This window comes from Manihot esculenta, chromosome 2, assembly GCF_001659605.2.
Source record: "Manihot esculenta cultivar AM560-2 chromosome 2, M.esculenta_v8, whole genome shotgun sequence".
Taxonomy (NCBI): domain Eukaryota; kingdom Viridiplantae; phylum Streptophyta; class Magnoliopsida; order Malpighiales; family Euphorbiaceae; genus Manihot; species Manihot esculenta.
The window spans coordinates 36381430-36402509 of record NC_035162.2 but is presented as its reverse complement, the minus strand read 5'-3'; the positions used below and the strand labels follow the sequence as shown (position 1 = coordinate 36402509).

At 30.3% G+C, this 21080-nt stretch overlaps 1 protein-coding gene across 3 annotated transcripts; it reads left to right on the top strand.

Moving 5' to 3' along the window:
* The first annotated feature begins 2093 nt into the window (after positions 1–2093).
* LOC110609383 (heat shock factor protein HSF8) lies at positions 2094–7478 on the top strand. 3 transcript variants are annotated; one of them, XM_021748926.2, is made up of 4 exons: positions 2528–2667; positions 2882–3019; positions 4426–5716; positions 7198–7478. In XM_021748926.2, exons 2-3 carry the CDS (start codon positions 2978–2980, stop codon positions 5674–5676), a joined length of 1293 nt encoding a protein of 430 aa, XP_021604618.1. In that variant the 5' UTR covers positions 2528–2667; positions 2882–2977; the 3' UTR covers positions 5677–5716; positions 7198–7478. The 3 variants fall into 3 exon arrangements, 2 of the variants coding, with proteins under 2 accessions (XP_021604617.1, XP_021604618.1); XR_002487028.2 differs by lacking the exon at positions 2882–3019 and having other exon boundaries at positions 2094–2667; positions 4426–5728; XM_021748925.2 differs by lacking the exon at positions 2882–3019 and having other exon boundaries at positions 2096–2667.
* Positions 7479–21080: the final 13602 nt, after the last annotated feature.

Below are 21080 nucleotides of genomic sequence, written 5' to 3'. Positions count from 1 at the left end.
AATATCTTAAGAGTAAATCCCGCTCTCACATACCCTATGTTTAAGCCACCCCTATTGAAGAAATAACTGTCTAAATTGTAACATCCTCTGGGCCCACACCAATGAATATTGTCCGCTTTGGGTTCACGCCCAGCGTCCTTCCCCTCACGGTTTTATTTCTGGGTCAAGGGATTTACTACCCTGTCTTCCCAAAACACGTCCACTGGGGTGTCCAGGGCTTGACCTTATAAGGCCCCCACCCTTTCAACCTCTTTCCGATGTGGGATACTTTAAATCCACCTACAAGGGGTATTACATTCTTCCCCCTATAAGGCCTGAGCGTCCTCGCTCAGCACACCGTACTCATGAGGCCCAGGCTCTGATACCACTTTGTAACATCCTCTGGGCCCACACTAGTGAATATTGTCCGCTTTGGGTTCACGCCCAGTGTCCTTCCCCTCACGGTTTTATTTCTGGGTCAAGGGATTTACTACCTTGTCTTCCCAAAACTCGTCCACTGGGGTGTCCAGGGCTTGACCTTATAAGGCCCCCACCCTTTCAACCTCTTTCCGATGTGGGATACTTTAAATCCACCTACAAGGGGTATTACATAAATCTTCTAAAAAAATATATCGAGAGTAAATCCTACTCTCATATACCTAGTATTTAAGTAATCTCACTGAAGTAAATAACTGTCAAATACTTCCCTAAAACCCCAAGGAAAATTACCCGAAAATCCCTCTAGCTTAGCTCCCCCACACTCGGACTAAAGGAAAAATTTCCCCTTGATTTTCGATGGTCTTTACATCTTTACTTTGGGGTGCTATTACTTCCTAATGCTAGAGAATTGCTTCTCACGCCTATTTATAGGCAAGAATGGCTTCATCTATTTATTAACTTTTACATTAGTTTTTTTTTACATCATCACATTTTAATTATTGTGGGTCCTCCATGTTGGAGGGACCCACTTAACAATTCTCCCTTTCTCAACTATATGGAGGGCTTTACCATTGGCAAGTGACATTCTCCCTCACTTTTCTTGGCAACGGCCTTATTACATCCTCCTTGGACATACACTTATGTATGTAATAGAGTTGGATCTTTTCGCATGTCTATCTACATAAGACACGCATATACCTATGTGCTTCTCATTACTTTCAACTTTCTCTACTTGTACCGCACTATCCATAACATAAACCACTTTGTCTTTGAGTGGTAGCTCTTAGGCAATTTTTCATCAATTTGAACTCGACATTCCTCTAGATATTTTCTTCTTAATTTCCGAAGGTCTTCACATCTTTGCTTTGATGTGCCATTACTTGCTTGATACTAGAGAGACTCTTCTCACACCTATTTATATTCAAGAATGAGACTTATTTTCAATGCCATTAATGAGCGATTGAATGAATAATTTAAAATTTTCATTCAGTGACTCCATCTATTGATTGACTTTTACATTTTAATTTTTTTTACACCATCATATCTTGTTGTGGTTTCTCCATGTTGAAGGACCCATTTAACAACATGATGAATTGAATAGTAAATATCAAGTTGTGTGAAGAAAATGTATTTATTTTAATAGAGGTCACAATTCTTTTTTAATTGTTGAATTTGAGTATGAAAGCCTTAAGCAAAGATATTGTGTAGTTGATTCTAAGCTCCAAACGCGATCTAAAAGCCAACAATTATTGAAACAAGAGATTTAGTGATAGATAAAATAACTACTTTAAAATATTTTAAACAATAAAACCAAGTAGTATATTCAAGATTTAGAGATCCAACAAAGAGGGTGTTATATGATATCAATATTGTGGTTGAAATATGATCTACAAATATGTCATTATGCAATAGAAACATCATTTGAGTACACCTCGATTAATATTTTATTTTAAAAATTTTTTATATAACATCGATTAGTATTTTATATTTTCATACCAGAGTATCTAAAATTTACTACTATTTATTAATTCTCGTAATATACACGTATATTATTTTAATATAAATTTAATTACAGGCTCTAATATATACTTTACTTATAGTAAATTATTTATTATAATCACTATGTATATCGGATGTTTAAATCAAACAGCCCCATAAGTAGTTAATTTTAAAACCTCCCAAAAAGGAAAGCAACCGGCTGGTGTCTGTTTCTTTCCGTCGCGTCCCCCCTGTTAAAATCCCTTCCATCTCCCGTGACCGTACAGCCAATTTTCTCTCTCTTCGATCTCCGTAACACACCTTTTTCTCTCTCTAAACTATCTGCATCTGCTTCTGCAATCTAGGGTTTATGTCCTCACCAATGTCTTTCCTTTCAAAACCCTAATTTTTTTTTCAATCCATAAATTATTATTTTACTGGTATATATAGAATTGCAAGATGGAGGGAGTAATCAGCAATGGAGGAGGTGGTGGAGGTAGTGGGGATGCGTCAACTAGCGGCTCTGGCAGTGGTGGAGCACAACCGCCTGCTGCACCGGTGCCAATTTCGACGCAGTCAAATGCACCGCCGCCTTTTCTAAGCAAGACTTACGACATGGTGGACGACCCCGCGACGGACGGGATCGTGTCGTGGAGTTCGACGAACAATAGCTTCGTAGTTTGGAACCCGCCAGAATTCGCGCGCGACCTCCTTCCTAAGTACTTCAAGCACAACAACTTCTCCAGCTTCGTTAGGCAGCTCAATACCTACGTATGGATTTTTTTTTCCCTTTGCCTTGCCTTTTCTTTTCTTTATTCCTCTTCAGTTGAGTTGGTTTGTTCATAAACGTGCTTATATTATGTGGAATTGTGTTTTGGATATATTTATGCTTGTTCTGGATAGTGTTCGTTTTGCTGAGTTTTTAAGGTAGTGTTGGAAGAGTTGCGGTCTATTGTACATCATTAACTTTTGGATTGTCATAAAGCTTCATTTCTGTGGTTGCTGAGGAGGTTGGGGACAGAAAGAGGTTGCGGTCTATTGTATATCATTAAGTTTTGGATTGTGATAAAGCTTCATTTCTATGGTTGCTGAGGAGGTTGGGGACAGAAAGAGGTTATTTATGGTATGTAATATGAGGTGATTTAGGGAAGTGGCTTGAAGGAGCCATTGTTGAATGTTTATGTTGATTGTTGCATGGGTTGACATCTGACAATTTCTGGGAACTAGTGTTACACTTCTGATTTGGTAACAAATTGATTGGGGATTAGATGTGCGATTCCATGAAAAACTCCATTTCCTGGTCATTCAGGATATGGACGAAAGAAAGAATTTTAATTGTTGAATTGTATGCAGGTATATTCAGATGAATAAACGTGTCAGTTTTTACTCATTTTGATTGTTCAAGTTTAACTTATCTCTCTGGTATTTTCCCCCTTAATTTCTGAGGTTGTTTTGGAATGAGGTACTATTTCCCTACAATATTTGAAGTAGGATTATTTTTGTTTAGTTATTGATATTTAATAATCAAATTATCAAATATATGGGCTTAGTCTTATCTAGAAATGGCTTGAACCATGAACTATTAGGTCATTGAAGAGCATCTTTATTTGGTTGTTCGGACTTCGGGAATTTGGGAGAAGATAGTAGTTTGAATTGTAGGTAGAAATCTCAGAGGTGTTACACTCAAGTTGGTGTACATTCTTTGCAATAGAAGTATTTACTTTCTAACTAGAAACAAAGGAGGACTTATTTCTATTCTTTTGGGATAATTGTCGATTCTTCTTCTCGTTGATGATGTGATTCTGCCGTTTAGCTGTGAACTTCAATGTTATAGTTCTGAGGTTGGAGACCAGGCTATTTTAACTGTTAATGAAGCACCCTTTTTCAGTGTGGAGAAAAGGAAAAATATAAAAGCCACTGAAGCATGTTACATAATCTGGAAGAGGCAGAAATTAAAGATGAAAATCTTATTAAGATTGGAAGTAGATAACAGAAGAAGCAAAATATTCTCCCTTGCTCTGGTTCTTTGTGAGATTCCAAAATGCCTAATCCTAATTTTAATTTAACTCTGATAATTTGCAACCGTATAACACATTGGAACATTGTTTACTTCCTGTATATGCTTTCTTTTTTCAAGGACCACCTAAAGTTCCAACTAAAAAGGTAAATTGATTTTTCATTATCTTAATTGAAGTAAAGAGTGTCCCAACTCTGTACTTCAACTGGTCCCAGTGTTCCTCGAATGAATCTCTTAATTGTTGACAGGGTTGCCCAAAAGCAGTAGTGGCATTAGGGTCTACTTGCTAGGTCATTTTGATGAATTGCTATGCATTGTAAAAATTTAGTTTCAACAGCAGAGAATTTCTCTTTATATGCTTTAGTTCCCATCTTTGAAAGAGGAGTGATTTAGTATAGATCAGGCATTGTGATTATTGCAATTTTTTAAAGCTCTTGGGAATCTATTTAGGTGTAATGAAGATTTTCTTGTTTGCTTTATTCAGCTTTTTTTGCCCTCTATTTGCTAAACAGGGTTTTCGGAAGGTTGATCCAGACCGCTGGGAATTTGCTAATGAGGGATTCTTGAGGGGTCAGAAACACCTACTTAAGAGTATTAGTCGTCGAAAACCAGCTCATGGGCATGCTCATCAACAGACACCACAACCTCACGGACAAAGCTCTTCTGTTGGTGCCTGTGTTGAGGTTGGGAAATTTGGGCTTGAGGAAGAGGTTGAGAGGCTTAAGAGGGACAAGAATGTGCTTATGCAAGAACTTGTTAGGTTGAGGCAGCAGCAACAGGCTACTGATGGCCAATTGCAAACCATGGTCCAGCGACTTCAAGGGATGGAGCAGCGGCAGCAACAGATGATGTCTTTCCTGGCAAAGGCTATGCAGAGCCCTGGCTTCCTCTCTCAGTTTGTACAGCAGCAAAATGAAAGCAATAGGCGCATAACAGAAGCTAACAAAAAACGGAGGATCAAACAAGATGGTATTTCTGAGAATGAGAATCCTAGTGTTCCTGATGGCCAGATTGTGAAGTACCAACCCATGATGAATGAGGCAGCACAAGCCATGCTGAGACAAATCATGAAAACGGACCCTTCTTCCGGGGTGGAATCTTATAACAGTGGTCTTGAAGATTTCCTGATGGGCAGTGGCTCACCATCATCCAGTGGAATGGAGAGTGGGAGCTCGTCAACCCGTATATCTGGAGTGACTCTTCAAGAGGTCCCACCAACTACAGGGCATTCAACCTATGTACCAGCAGTTTCAGGGCTATCAGGACATGACCCTGCAGCTTCCATACCAGAAATTAAACCTGCTCCATGCATTCCTAGTTCTGGAAATATAACAGCTCAATATCCAGATATAAGTGCACTGGTTGGATCGCAAGAGGCACCCTCCATTTCTATTCCTCAATCAGATGTAGTGATGCCAACACTTGATCACATACCAGAAATAGTGCCAGAAAGTATTGTTGATATTCCTGGCGAAGGTTATATGGTGCCTGAGACTGGCAATGATGGATTTATGGATCTGACTTCAATAGGAATTGGAAATGTTTCCCCAGATCCTGATATTGATATATTGCTCGAAAATTCTAGCTTCTGGGATGAACTTGTGCAAAGCCCTGTACCTGAGGATATCGAATCAACCTCCATGGATGGTCAAACGAAAGGAAATGATGTGCAGCCGGTGGAGAATGGTTGGGACAAAACTCAGCACATGGATCAGCTTACAGAGCAGATGGGACTTCTCACGTCAGATGCTAAAAAGCTTTGATTTTGTTTAAAGAATGTACATTTCTTGCACTCTGCCCTAGGTAAACACCTTGGTAAATTTTTAACCTTTAAAATCATATGCTCCTCTTTCTTCAGCCATTAGAAAAATAGTTGTACCTTCCATACACCTAAATTTCTGCTTAAGGTCAGGGTGGTTTTGTAAGTTCCCTTCATAATTTTGAGATCAACTAGGAACCAAAATGAACTTGTTTGGTTAATAACATTTTTCTGCCGCTTGGTTTTTTAGTTCCAATTCAGTTCTCTTATCCTTTTTCGCTTGCTTCTAGTTTTATTAGGTGCAAGCTACATTTAGGCACTCCAAAAGACTTGGGGACTAGTTTGTAGGTGCAAGGACATGCTTAGGAATGTAAGGTGTCCATTAGTCATTAGCGTGGAAATACTTGCATGTCGTTTTCAATTTGTAAGCATTAGCAATTAAATAGAAAAAAATTTGAAATTCATAACACACGTATGCTATTGAAACTTGTTTGACATAAGTGGTGCATGCACTAGAACTTAGAGGTGGTATTTTTTTTTTTTAACTCCACATGCAAATTTGAAGAGACTTCTTCGGGTTGATCTAACTCGACCTTGATTTGTTTGATTTTGTTGTGAACTGACCTTAAGAAGCTAACTCCACATGCAAATTTGAAGATGATTCTAATTAGTCCCTTGTCTATAATATATCCATAAACCTAGAAGCTTCAATTTGGAATTGGAACACCAAATCATATTCCCTCCATTTGGAATATTGAATTTCGCAAAAATTCAATTTATTGATTTCTTTTTTAACAATTCTCTTGTTTGGAATGAAATAATTTATTTATTTTTTTAATTTTTAAAAAATTTTCATTTTAAAAGAAGTTGAAAATCTTACCCAAATAGAGGGATTGCAACGTTGACCTTGTGAAAGTTGATTTATGCAATTCTACCTATTCCGCGTGTATTGGTACCACCATTTAATGGTCAGAACCCAATATTAATATGGTATGAACTATGAAGTCTAACCACCAACTAGTAGAGATTCTTTTTTTCTCTTCATTTTTGAAGAAAAGAAAAATTTAAGGCCGCAAAATTCATGACCAATTGGCCATAGGCTTGTGAACTTGGAGATGTGCACTTGTTTGACAATTATGATCGAGTTGTTTGGTTATGGTTGGTTGCGCATAAGAGTTGTATGGACGATTCTTAAGTCTTCATGCTTTGTTTTCTACTGTAGTTTTGTTTAGTTCATAAGGTCTTGCCATGTGGTTAGCTTATGGACTTTGAAGCTCATGTTGCAATCCATAGGTTCAAGATTTGGTTGCCTCATATAAATCGTTGTGATAATATTTTTTTAGCGTGCCCTCCATTGTGGCAACTTAATAGACATGTTCAATCAGGACTATGCAAGGCTTGAGAAAGCACCTTAAGTGTTTTGTTATCTTTGTTCCTCTTTTCCCTGTTTGCAGTCTGGATAGGATTTGTGCATAAGCATAAGGAGTGAAATGTTATTTATATTTTACTATTTTCACTTTTGCAGTTGATAAACAACTAATTGATAGAAGAATGAGTGGCTGCAGCTGAAGAAAACCCAAATCTTATGGATTGACGAATGTCTGACGCCATCACATGCTTGAACACCTTTCTGCAGAATGTTGTTGCAATGCTTTTATGTTTTTGCAGTCAAATCTGGTTTTCCTGACCATTGCATTTGCAATTCTGGTTGTATGTGTTTGTAAAAGAAGTTGTAGCTAGGATTATAAGGTTTAAATGAACCAAAAGCAGAAGTTGCAGTGGTTTTGTTGACCACTATATTTTCAATTTCTGGTGCATCCTATTCTTTTTAACAATTCTGTTGATGGGCATCTTACATTTTCATTTGGCACTATAGTTCAAGAAGTAATTTCAAGTATTTAGGATAGTAGCTGTTAAGGTCAAATAAGTTTAGTTTTGATATCTTGGAGCAAAATTTTTGGACTTCAGGGAGAGCTTATTTCAATAATAAAATGAGTTGTTCTTGTTTAGTCCATGAAATCTGATAAAATGATCAACGCAGCCCCTGCATTGATATGTATATATATTTTACTTTTCCTTCCGGATAGAACCATAGTTCTAAGCAATAAAAAATCAGTTATAATAAAAATTGAAACGAACCGTTTTAATTTGAATTTTTTTAAAGTTCATTTGGGATGGTTCAATTAGGATTATTTTTGTTTGGTAAGCAAGACAATTTTATGATTATGTTCATAAAAAATTAAAAAACAATTGGATTATTTATGATTTTTTAAGAAAATTTATGGGTTGTTACATTATATAATAAGTAATTTTATGAAATTTATAGTAGGTACAGAGTAAAAACAAATTGATAAATCAAATTGATTCTTTATTATTTCTTTAATCGGCTTAATTTCTATTGCAATTCGATGATGTGATAATTATTTTTAATTTTGATTTTTCTACTATTGAATTGCCTTTAATAAATTATTAGATTTTCTTCCATTATAATATTAACCATTAAAGTTTGAATAATTTATGTGCAAGTTACTGAAAATTTGACTAATTCTTAGTTTAAATCTTAATAATAATGGACGTTGGTCCTTTTATTAAAAATAGTGACAAATTGACATTAGCCTTTTTTTGAATTATAGGTTTATTATTTTTTAAAATGACAAGGGTACACTTATAAATTCGTAATACAAAATAAAACTATATAGATGGAATTTTAACAACTTCAAATCCGTCGAGTCATCCTGAATCAGAAAGTGGCTTGCTGTTCCTTCTGGCACACAGTTTGGAGCTGCTATCCTATGGAATCCAATGGAACCAACTCATGAAAGGATTGTTTAAAAGCTGGTCAAGCACTTTGTCTATAGTTTCATCTTTAAAAATCCTCTGGTCTTATTGGAAACAATAACATATTTGAAGACACTGATATGCTAAACAATTTCATCCACACTTCTGGTGATTATGTAAAAATTCATGAAATTATAAATATGAGATTTATTTAACATCTTAATAATAGATTTTAAATAAATAAAATTTTATAATCTAAAAACTATATTTGATACTGAATTAATTTGAGTATTTGATGACTGATTATGGTTAATATATCTTATATTTTTGTGAAATTTTATCAAATTGCTACAATAATAATATATAAAATAACCAATAAAGGTAGGTATTAATTTATTATATTAATGAAATAAATAAAAAATATTAATTTATGATACAATACATAAAATAATTAAAAATATAATTATATATATATAGGTATCGAATAAAAAAAAATCTAATATTTTAAGTTTTAGACAATAAAGATAAATCTTTTTAATTTACTGTAATTATAGCCAAAAGTATTAAATTGAATTTGTATAAATTAATAATAAATTCCAATATAATCTCCAAAATTCTATTTGAATAATAAAATACTTTTCTTAAATGCATATTTTTATTATAATAATGTCATTTTTTTTATTTATTATTCACTCTTTATTCCCCTAGTAGATTTTAATAAAAATTTAAAATATGAAAAAAAAATAAAACTTTTCAATTTAAAATATATAATATTTCATTTTATTTAAAATATTATTTATAAAAAGTAAATTTTTTTAAATATTTAAAATGTAGACATAATTTATAATATTGAGTATAAACATTTATTAAAATATTTTAATATACATTATTTATATGTGATGTTTTATGTAATAGAAATTTATTTGTAATAAATATTTATTCAATATAATATATTTAAAATTACATATAATAAATATAAAATTTAAATTAAAAAATTATATATTTTATTAATAAACTTTAAGATTATATTATAATTTACCGTGAATTTATATAAATTCAATTTTATTTTCTATGACAAATTGAAAATTTTAACTTTATTATTTAAAATTTAAAATATTGAATATAAATGGGAATTATTATAAATGTTCATATATATATATATATATAAAATTTTTATTTTATAATCATAAATATTACAATTAGGTTAATTATTATTTATGATATTTTTAATTCACAATTATCTTTTGTAATTTTAATAATTTTGATGTAAAAAATTTAATAAAAAATTATAATTAATAAATTTTAAAAGGTATTATAATCTAAATAAAAAAATCAAATAAGCTATCATAGTGAAAAATCAATCTATTTTTAGAGTTAATCTAAAATAAATCTCATATATGTTATCTATTAACTTTTTTAGAAGTTTATTAAACATTTTAATTCGATTATTTGGATATTTATCCTATATCAATCGTATTCAACAGATAAATATTTTATAAACCTGTATAAAAACATATTGTAACAAAAAAACAAGCAAACATCACAGCAAAAAGTAATCTTTTTGTGGAAAAAAATGTACGTGATATTTTTTTTTTAATAAATACTAGAAAAATATTAATTAAAGATAATTATCTAACATTCAATATTAAAAAACCTATATAATTGAAATTAAATTTATAACTATTTTGTAGAAAAAAAAATTAAAACGTGAATTAATATAGATTATCAACTTCTTAATAAATTTTTTCAAAATGATACTCTTTTATGAATAGTATAATATAAAAATATTTACAGAATTTTTTTTGAATAAATAAAAACATATAAAATACTTTATAGTAAATGTTAAAACATTAATAAAGAAAAATTATTAAATGGATATAATTGTTATATTGTCCTGAAGTTAATGACTTAGAGGAAGTGAATTGATCACTTTTGTCAAATTTTTAACTCTTGCTTTAAATTTATTGAAAATTTGTGGCTATCAACTCTATATGAATATATATAAGCGTTTAAAATAGATTACTAAAATCTCTTTTAAAAGCTTGTAACAATTCTCAGTAAAAAAAAAAACTTTATAGAGCAGCAATAGCAAACTACTTTCGGCATATCATGATCAACAACTTATTAGCATACATATATATAAATATCAGAAGAATAAAAATAGAATGTTGAAATTAAAGAGTAAGAAAAAAGAATACGTCTTTTATACACAAAAGACTTTTCAGGTGCTTGTGGACCTTTACAAGTTTAATCACTTCTTACACTTCTATCTAAATTTCAACAGGTATTCCAAACCTTTTTTAAGTGAACATTCTTACTTGAATAACCTTACGTAGGTTTTAGTTGAAATAAATCATTATCAATAACTCACACAATTGTAATAGAAAGTTATTAAGACAAAAGAAGGAATATTTGCAAATAAAGATATTTGATCTTGAATAGAAGTACACTATTAAAAACTTCTATGGATTTTTCCGTTAGTAATTCTGTAAAAATTCATTAGTAAATGAACAGATTACTAATAGATTACGATCTATTTTACGTTATTTATAAAAACCATCTATTTTACGTTAATTAATTTTTATAAATAATTTATTAACAAATTATAAATGCGATAGTAAATCCATTAGTAATATGATTGAAATTTATTAGTAAATTTAAATAATTTTAAAATAATTATTATTTCGATTAAATAATAAATTTTATTATTAATATTATTTTTTATTAATTCAATAAGATTTAAAATTATATTATTGTTGTTACTAAATTTTTAATTTATATTCAATATTTATAAGTGGAAATAAGAGAAAAGTAAATGAGAGAAAATAATAAAAAAAAGAAAGAAAAAAGAGAAAAAGAAAAAATGATAAAAAAATAAAGATTATGAAAAAGAAGGAAAAATGAGAGTAGAGTAAAAAGATGATTGGGAAAATAGAGAAAAAAAAAGAGAAAATGATTAGAAAAGAAAATAAATGAAGAGAAAATAATAGAAAAAAATATAGATGGAAAGAAAATGAATGATAATTATAGAGAAAATAAAGAACAAGACAAGAAAGGGAAGAAAATAATGGAGAAAGTGAAAGGAAAATTATAGAGGAAAATAAAGAAAATAATAAATAAGAGAAGAGAGCGAGATAAAAAAGGATAAGAAATGAAAGGAAAATAATAAAAAAGAAAGAAATTGAGAGAAATGGGAAGAAAATAAAAGAAATAAAAATGATAAAATGAATAATGGATTTGAATCTGTTACTAAATTTAAAAAAAAAAAGACTTTTTTCTCTTTAAAAATTACCAACATATTTAAAATCTGTTAATAATTTTGTTAGTAATGGAATAATGTGAATTTAAAAAGAAAAAATATGAGAATTTTACTCGGATTTAGCATCTGTGTTAAATTCAACACTTTTTTTACTTATTAATTAAATGATACTAATGAATTAGTAAATTTCAACACTAATTATTTTATATATTTATAAATTATCAACAGATTTAAAATTCGTTAGTAATACTAATAGATTACTAAAAGATTTTAAATCAGTTGGTAAATTTTTACACAAATTTTTTTATATTAAGATTTATTAACGGATTTTCAAATTTATTAATAAATTCGTTAAAATTACTATCAAATAAAAATTAATTAGTAAAATCTGTTAGAAAATCGTACCTTTCTTGTAGGGAGTCAAGTTCGCTCAATAACACTCTTTGAATGTCAACACACTTTTATAAAATTTTAAAGAAAAGTAACAATCTCTTATAAATAGGTATTTGAGAACTCAACAACTCAGTTACAAAAAATATTCAACCATAACAAAATTTTCAAAAACTAAGTCATTGAAGGAACCCATTCTATTTTTCTCATTTTTAAATCTAAAAGGAGAGGATAATTTTTCCATGGTAATAGTATGGAAACTTTTGCCTCAAACAATTCATTTAGAATTGGATAATAGTCTATATTCAGCTTCATAATAGTATTCTAGCCTTGTCCATCAAACAGTTCAATAAGCCTAAAATCAAAGCTAGAAAAGACGTCCCATTGAATGTACCTTGGAATGAAATTTCTTTTGTAGGCCATAAAATTTTCAATTGTATTGGCCTTCTTAGCAGTAGGTTCATTGATGGTGATTCCAACACTTCGTTTTCAATATCGCGATAGAGGAACTTCCTCTTCTATTGAATCTAAGCCACTAGATGTCTGGACTCCTGCCTTCCCTTTCATCTTTTCGTTAGTGATATACTTGATTCTCACCATGATTTAAAAATAGAAAGGGATATTAGGTTGAAAGAGGCAAACTAGAGGATCCAAAACAAAAAGCTAAAATAGGAGAGAAGAAAATAAAGAGGCTTGAGTTTAAAATGAAAGAGAAGAGAGAAGAGAAAATGAATTGTGTTAAGGAAGATGAGCCCATTCTGAAGCTTATGGGAAAGTGGAGCGACAACCAATTGTGCTCTTTAATAGTGTAACCGACAGATTTAGAGGAAAAAAAAGGTTTCAGGTAGAACTGATTGACACGTTAGGAATTAGATCACATGATATCGTAGAAATAGAAAAACTGATTTTGAAATTAGATTAAAATAATCTGGGAAAAAAGTTTTCTTTATTGTCCAAAACCTTGATGGCATGAAAATACACTTTTGTGGCTATTTCAAAGTATGAATTAACTAAGAAAAAATTACTACTTAATTTTTTATGATACGAAAAAATTCATTAATTAATTTATTAATTTTAAAAAACAGTATTAAAATATTTTTAATATTTTAAAAAAATCTATTAATTAGTCAGTCCATTAATTTTAACTGTTAAATATTATAAAAAAGTCTAAAATAGCCTTAATACGGAGGGTTTAACTAATAAATTATTTCAAAATTTAAGAGACCAACTAATAAATTTTTCAAAACTATAAAGTCTAAATAATAAAAACTTAACGATAAAATTAACATAGACAAAAATTAGTAGATTTTTAAATTTTCAGAGATATTTTATTTATTTTTAAAATCAATAGATTAATTAGTAAATTTCACTATATCATAAAGACTAAATAGTAGTTTTTGCATTAACTTAAAACAAAGGGTATACCGATCTTTTTTCAAAAAAATGAAATTTACTTATTTCTTCTAATCTGAAACCTCTCAGATTTACTAAAATACACTTACCACCAGACTAAACCTGTGAGTGCTCATATATTCTTATTTCTAAACACACATTTAGTTCCAATTATAAAGTGATTTCTAGACTTAAGAACAAGTTTCTAAACTTTATTCCTATCAAATTGATTGAGTTTCTCTTGCATTGTAAGAATCCAGCTCTTATCACAAGATTTACTAAAATACACTTACCACCAGATTTACTTATTTCTTCTAATTTAAAACCTCTCAGATTTACTAAAATACACTTACCACCAGACTAAACCTGTGAGTGCTCATATATTCTTATTTCTAAACACACATTTAGTTCCAATTATAAAGTGATTTCTAGACTTAAGAACAAGTTTCTAAACTTTATTCCTATCAAATTGATTGAGTTTCTCTTGCATTGTAAGAATCCAGCTCTTATCACAAGATTTACTAAAATACACTTACCACCAGATTTACTTATTTCTTCTAATTTAAAACCTCTCAGATTTACTAAAATACACTTACCACCAGACTAAACCTGTGAGTGCTCATATATTCTTATTTCTAAACACCCATTTAGTTCCAATTATAAAGTGATTTCTAGACTTAAGAACAAGTTTCTAAACTTTATTCCTATCAAATTGATTGAGTTCCTCTTGCATTGTAAGAATCCAGCTCTTATCATAAGATTTACTAAAACACACTTACCACGAGATTTACTTATTTCTTCTAATCTGAAACCTCTCAGATTTACTAAAATACACTTACCACCAGACTAAACCTGTGAGTGCTCATATATTCTTATTTCTAAACACCCATTTAGTTCCAATTATAAAGTGATTTCTAGACTTAAAACAAGTTTCTAAACTTTATTCCTATCAAATTGATTGAGTTTCTCTTGCATTGTAAGAATCCAGCTCTTATCATAAGATTTAATAAAATACACTTACCACCAGATTTACTTATTTCTTCTAATCTGAAACCTCTCAAATTTACTAAAATACACTTATCACCAGACTAAACCTGTGAGTGCTCATATATTCTTATTTCTAAACACCCATTTAGTTCCAATTATAAAGTGATTTCTAGACTTAAGAACAAGTTTCTAAACTTTATTCCTATCAAATTGATTGAGTTCCTCTTGCATTGTAAGAATCCAGCTCTTATCATAAGATTTACTAAAATACACTTACCACCAGATTTACTTATTTCTTCTAATCTGAAACCTTTCAGATTTACTAAAATACACTTACCACCAGACTAAACCTGTGAGTGCTCATATATTCTTATTTCTAAACACCCATTTAGTTCCAATTATAAAGTGATTTCTAGACTTAAGAACAAGTTTCTAAACTTTATTCCTATCAAATTGATTGAGTTCCTCTTGCATTGTAAGAATCCAGCTCTTATCACAAGATTTACTAAAATACACTTACCACCAGATTTACTTATTTCTTCTAATCTGAAACCTCTCAGATTTACTAAAATACACTTACCACCAGACTAAACCTGTGAGTGCTCATATATTCTTATTTCTAAACACCCATTTAGTTCCAATTATAAAGTGATTTCTAGACTTAAGAACAAGTTTCTAAACTTTATTCCTATCAAATTGATTGAGTTCCTCTTGCATTGTAAGAATCCAGCTCTTATCATAAGATTTACTAAAATACACTTACCACCAGATTTACTTATTTTTTCTAATCTGAAACCTCTCAAATTTACTAAAATATACTTATCACCAGACTAAACCTGTGAGTGCTCATATATTCTTATTTATAAACACCCATTTAGTTCCAATTATAAAGTGATTTCTAGACTTAAGAACAAGTTTCTAAACTTTATTCCTATCAAATTGATTGAGTTCCTCTTGCATTGTAAGAATCCAGCTCTTATCACAAGATTTAGTAAAATACACTTACCACCAGATTTACTTATTTCTTCTAATCTGAAACCTCTCAGATTTACTAAAATACATTTACCACCAGACTAAACCTGTGAGTGCTCATATATTCTTATTTCTAAACACCCATTTAGTTCCAATTATAAAGTGATTTCTAGACTTAAGAACAAGTTTCTAAACTTTATTCCTATCAAATTGATTGAGTTCCTCTTGCATTGTAAGAATCCAGCTCTTATCACAAGATTTACTAAAATACACTTACCACCAGATTTACTTATTTCTTCTAATCTGATACCTCTCAGATTTACTAAAATACACTTACCACCAGACTAAACCTGTGAGTGCTCATATATTCTTATTTCTAAACACCCATTTAGTTCAAATTATAAAGTGATTTCTAGACTTAAGAACAAGTTTCTAAACTTTATTCCTATCAAATTGATTGAGTTCCTCTTGCATTGTAAGAATCCAGCTCTTATAACAAGATTTACTAAAATACACTTACCACCAGATTTACTTATTTCTTCTAATCTGAAACCTCTTAGATTTACTAAAATACACTTACCACTAGACTAAACCTGTGAGTGCTCATATATTCTTATTTCTAAACACCCATTTTGTTCCAATTATAAAGTGATTTGTAGACTTAAGAACAAGTTTCTAAACTTTATTCCTATCAAATTGATTGAGTTTCTCTTGCATTGTAAGAATCCAGCTCTTATCATAAGATTTACTAAAATACACTTACCACCAGATTTACTTATTTCTTCTAATCTGAAACCTCTAAAATTTACTAAAATACACTTATCACCAGACTAAACATGTGAGTGCTCATATATTCTTATTTCTAAACACCCATTTAGTTCCAATTATAAAGTGATTTCTAGACTTAAGAACAAGTTTCTAAACTTTATTCCTATCAAATTGATTGAGTTCCTCTTCCATTGTAAGAATCCAGCTCCTATCATAAGATTTACTAAAATACACTTACCACCAGATTTACTTATTTCTTCTAATCTGAAACCTTTCAGATTTACTAAAATACACTTACCACCAGACTAAACCTGTGAGTGCTCATATATTCTTATTTCTAAACACCCATTTAGTTCCAATTATAAAGTGATTTCTAGACTTAAGAACAAGTTTCTAAACTTTATTCCCATCAAATTGATTGAGTTCCTCTTGCATTGTAAGAATCCAGCTCTTATCACAAGATTTACTAAAATACACTTACCACCAGATTTACTTATTTCTTCTAATCTGATACCTCTAAGATTTACTAAAATACACTTACCACCAGACTAAACCTGTGAGTGCTCATATATTCTTATTTCTAAACACCCATTTAGTTCCAATTATAAAGTGATTTCTAGACTTAAGAACAAGTTTCTAAACTTTATTCCTATCAAATTGATTGAGTTCCTCTTGCATTGTAAGAATCCAGCTCTTATCACAAGATTTACTAAAATACACTTACCACCAGATTTACTTATTTCTTCTAATCTGAAACCTCTCAGATTTACTAAAATACACTTACCACCAGACTAAACCTGTGAGTGCTCATATATTCTTATTTCTAAACACCCATTTAGTTCCAATTATAAAGTGATTTCTAGACTTAAGAACAAGTTTCTAAACTTTATTCCTATCAAATTGATTGAGTTCCTCTTGCATTGTAAGAATCCAGCTCTTATCATAAGATTTACTAAAATACACTTACCACCAGATTTACTTATTTTTTCTAATCTGAAACCTCTCAAATTTACTAAAATATACTTATCACCAGACTAAACCTGTGAGTGCTCATATATTCTTATTTATAAACACCCATTTAGTTCCAATTATAAAGTGATTTCTAGACTTAAGAACAAGTTTCTAAACTTTATTCCTATCAAATTGATTGAGTTCCTCTTGCATTGTAAGAATCCAGCTCTTATCACAAGATTTAGTAAAATACACTTACCACCAGATTTACTTATTTCTTCTAATCTGAAACCTCTCAGATTTACTAAAATACATTTACCACCAGACTAAACCTGTGAGTGCTCATATATTCTTATTTCTAAACACCCATTTAGTTCCAATTATAAAGTGATTTCTAGACTTAAGAACAAGTTTCTAAACTTTATTCCTATCAAATTGATTGAGTTCCTCTTGCATTGTAAGAATCCAGCTCTTATCACAAGATTTACTAAAATACACTTACCACCAGATTTACTTATTTCTTCTAATCTGATACCTCTCAGATTTACTAAAATACACTTACCACCAGACTAAACCTGTGAGTGCTCATATATTCTTATTTCTAAACACCCATTTAGTTCAAATTATAAAGTGATTTCTAGACTTAAGAACAAGTTTCTAAACTTTATTCCTATCAAATTGATTGAGTTCCTCTTGCATTGTAAGAATCCAGCTCTTATAACAAGATTTACTAAAATACACTTACCACCAGATTTACTTATTTCTTCTAATCTGAAACCTCTTAGATTTACTAAAATACACTTACCACTAGACTAAACCTGTGAGTGCTCATATATTCTTATTTCTAAACACCCATTTTGTTCCAATTATAAAGTGATTTGTAGACTTAAGAACAAGTTTCTAAACTTTATTCCTATCAAATTGATTGAGTTTCTCTTGCATTGTAAGAATCCAGCTCTTATCATAAGATTTACTAAAATACACTTACCACCAGATTTACTTATTTCTTCTAATCTGAAACCTCTAAAATTTACTAAAATACACTTATCACCAGACTAAACATGTGAGTGCTCATATATTCTTATTTCTAAACACCCATTTAGTTCCAATTATAAAGTGATTTCTAGACTTAAGAACAAGTTTCTAAACTTTATTCCTATCAAATTGATTGAGTTCCTCTTCCATTGTAAGAATCCAGCTCCTATCATAAGATTTACTAAAATACACTTACCACCAGATTTACTTATTTCTTCTAATCTGAAACCTTTCAGATTTACTAAAATACACTTACCACCAGACTAAACCTGTGAGTGCTCATATATTCTTATTTCTAAACACCCATTTAGTTCCAATTATAAAGTGATTTCTAGACTTAAGAACAAGTTTCTAAACTTTATTCCCATCAAATTGATTGAGTTCCTCTTGCATTGTAAGAATCCAGCTCTTATCACAAGATTTACTAAAATACACTTACCACCAGATTTACTTATTTCTTCTAATCTGAAACCTCTCAGATTTACTAAAATACACTTACCACCAGACTAAACCTGTGAGTGCTCATATATTCTTATTTCTAAACACCCATTTAGTTCCAATTATAAAGTGATTTCTAGACTTAAGAACAAGTTTCTAAACTTTATTCCTATCAAATTGATTGAGTTCCTCTTGCATTGTAAGAATCCAGCTCTTATCATAAGATTTACTAAAATACACTTACCACCAGATTTACTTATTTTTTCTAATCTGAAACCTCTCAAATTTACTAAAATATACTTATCACCAGACTAAACCTGTGAGTGCTCATATATTCTTATTTATAAACACCCATTTAGTTCCAATTATAAAGTGATTTCTAGACTTAAGAACAAGTTTCTAAACTTTATTCCTATCAAATTGATTGAGTTCCTCTTGCATTGTAAGAATCCAGCTCTTATCACAAGATTTAGTAAAATACACTTACCACCAGATTTACTTATTTCTTCTAATCTGAAACCTCTCAGATTTACTAAAATACACTTTACCACCAGACTAAACCTGTGAGTGCTCATATATTCTTATTTCTAAACACCCATTTAGTTCCAATTATAAAGTGATTTCTAGACTTAAGAACAAGTTTCTAAACTTTATTCCTATCAAATTGATTGAGTTCCTCTTGCATTGTAAGAATCCAGCTCTTATCACAAGATTTACTAAAATACACTTACCACCAGATTTACTTATTTCTTCTAATCTGATACCTCTCAGATTTACTAAAATACACTTACCACCAGACTAAACCTGTGAGTGCTCATATATTCTTATTTCTAAACACCCATTTAGTTCCAATTATAAAGTGATTTCTAGACTTAAGAACAAGTTTCTAAACTTTATTCCTATCAAATTGATTGAGTTCCTCTTGCATTGTAAGAATCCAGCTCTTATCACAAGATTTACTAAAATACACTTACCACCAGATTTACTTATTTCTTCTAATCTGAAACCTCTTAGATTTACTAAAATACACTTACCACTAGACTAAACCTGTGAGTGCTCATATATTCTTATTTCTAAACACCCATTTAGTTCCAATTATAAAGTGATTTGTAGACTTAAGAACAAGTTTCTAAACTTTATTCCTATCAAATTGATTGAGTTTCCTCTTGCATTGTAAGAATCCAGCTCTTATCATAAGATTTACTAAAATACACTTACCACCAGATTTACTTATTTCTTCTAATCTGAAACCTCTAAAATTTACTAAAATACACTTATCACCAGACTAAACCTGTGAGTGCTCATATATTCTTATTTCTAAACACCCATTTAGTTCCAATTATAAAGTGATTTCTAGACTTAAGAACAAGTTTCTAAACTTTATTCCTATCAAATTGATTGAGTTCCTCTTGCATTGTAAGAATCCAGCTCTATCATAAGATTTACTAAAATACACTTACCACCAGATTTACTTATTTCTTCTAATCTGAAACCTTTCAGATTTACTAAAATACACTTACCACCAGACTAAACCTGTGAGTGCTCATATATTCTTATTTCTAAACACCCATTTAGTTCCAATTATAAAGTGATTTCTAGACTTAAGAACAAGTTTCTAAACTTTATTCCTATCAAATTGATTGAGTTCCTCTTGCATTGTAAGAATCCAGCTCTTATCACAAGATTTACTAAAATACACTTACCACCAGATTTACTTATTTCTTCTAATCTGAAACCTCTCAGATTTACTAAAATACACTTACCACCAGACTAAACCTGTGAGTGCTCATATATTCTTATTTCTAAACACCCATTTAGTTCCAATTATAAAGTGATTTCTAGACTTAAGAACAAGTTTCTAAACTTTATTCCTATCAAATTGATTGAGTTCCTCTTGCATTGTAAGAATCCAGCTCTTATCATAAGATTTACTAAAATACACTTACCACCAGATTTACTTATTTTTTCTAATCTGAAACCTCTCAAATTTACTAAAATACACTTATCACCAGACTAAACCTGTGAGTGCTCATATATTCTTATTTATAAACACCCATTTAGTTCCAATTATAAAGTGATTTCTAGACTTAAGAACAAGTTTCTAAACTTTATTCCTATCAAATTGATTGAGTTCCTCTTGCATTGTAAGAATCCAGCTCTTATCACAAGATTTACTAAAATACACTTACCACCAGATTTACTTATTTCTTCTAATCTGAAACCTCTCAGATTTACTAAATTACACTTACCACCAGACTAAACCTGTGAGTGCTCATATATTCTTATTTCTAAACACCCATTTAGTTCCAATTATAAAGTGATTTCTAGACTTAAAGAACAAGTTTCTAAACTTTTTTTCCTATCAAATTGATTGAGTTCCTCTTGCATTGTAAGAATCCAGCTCTTATCATAAGATTTACTAAAATACACTTACCACC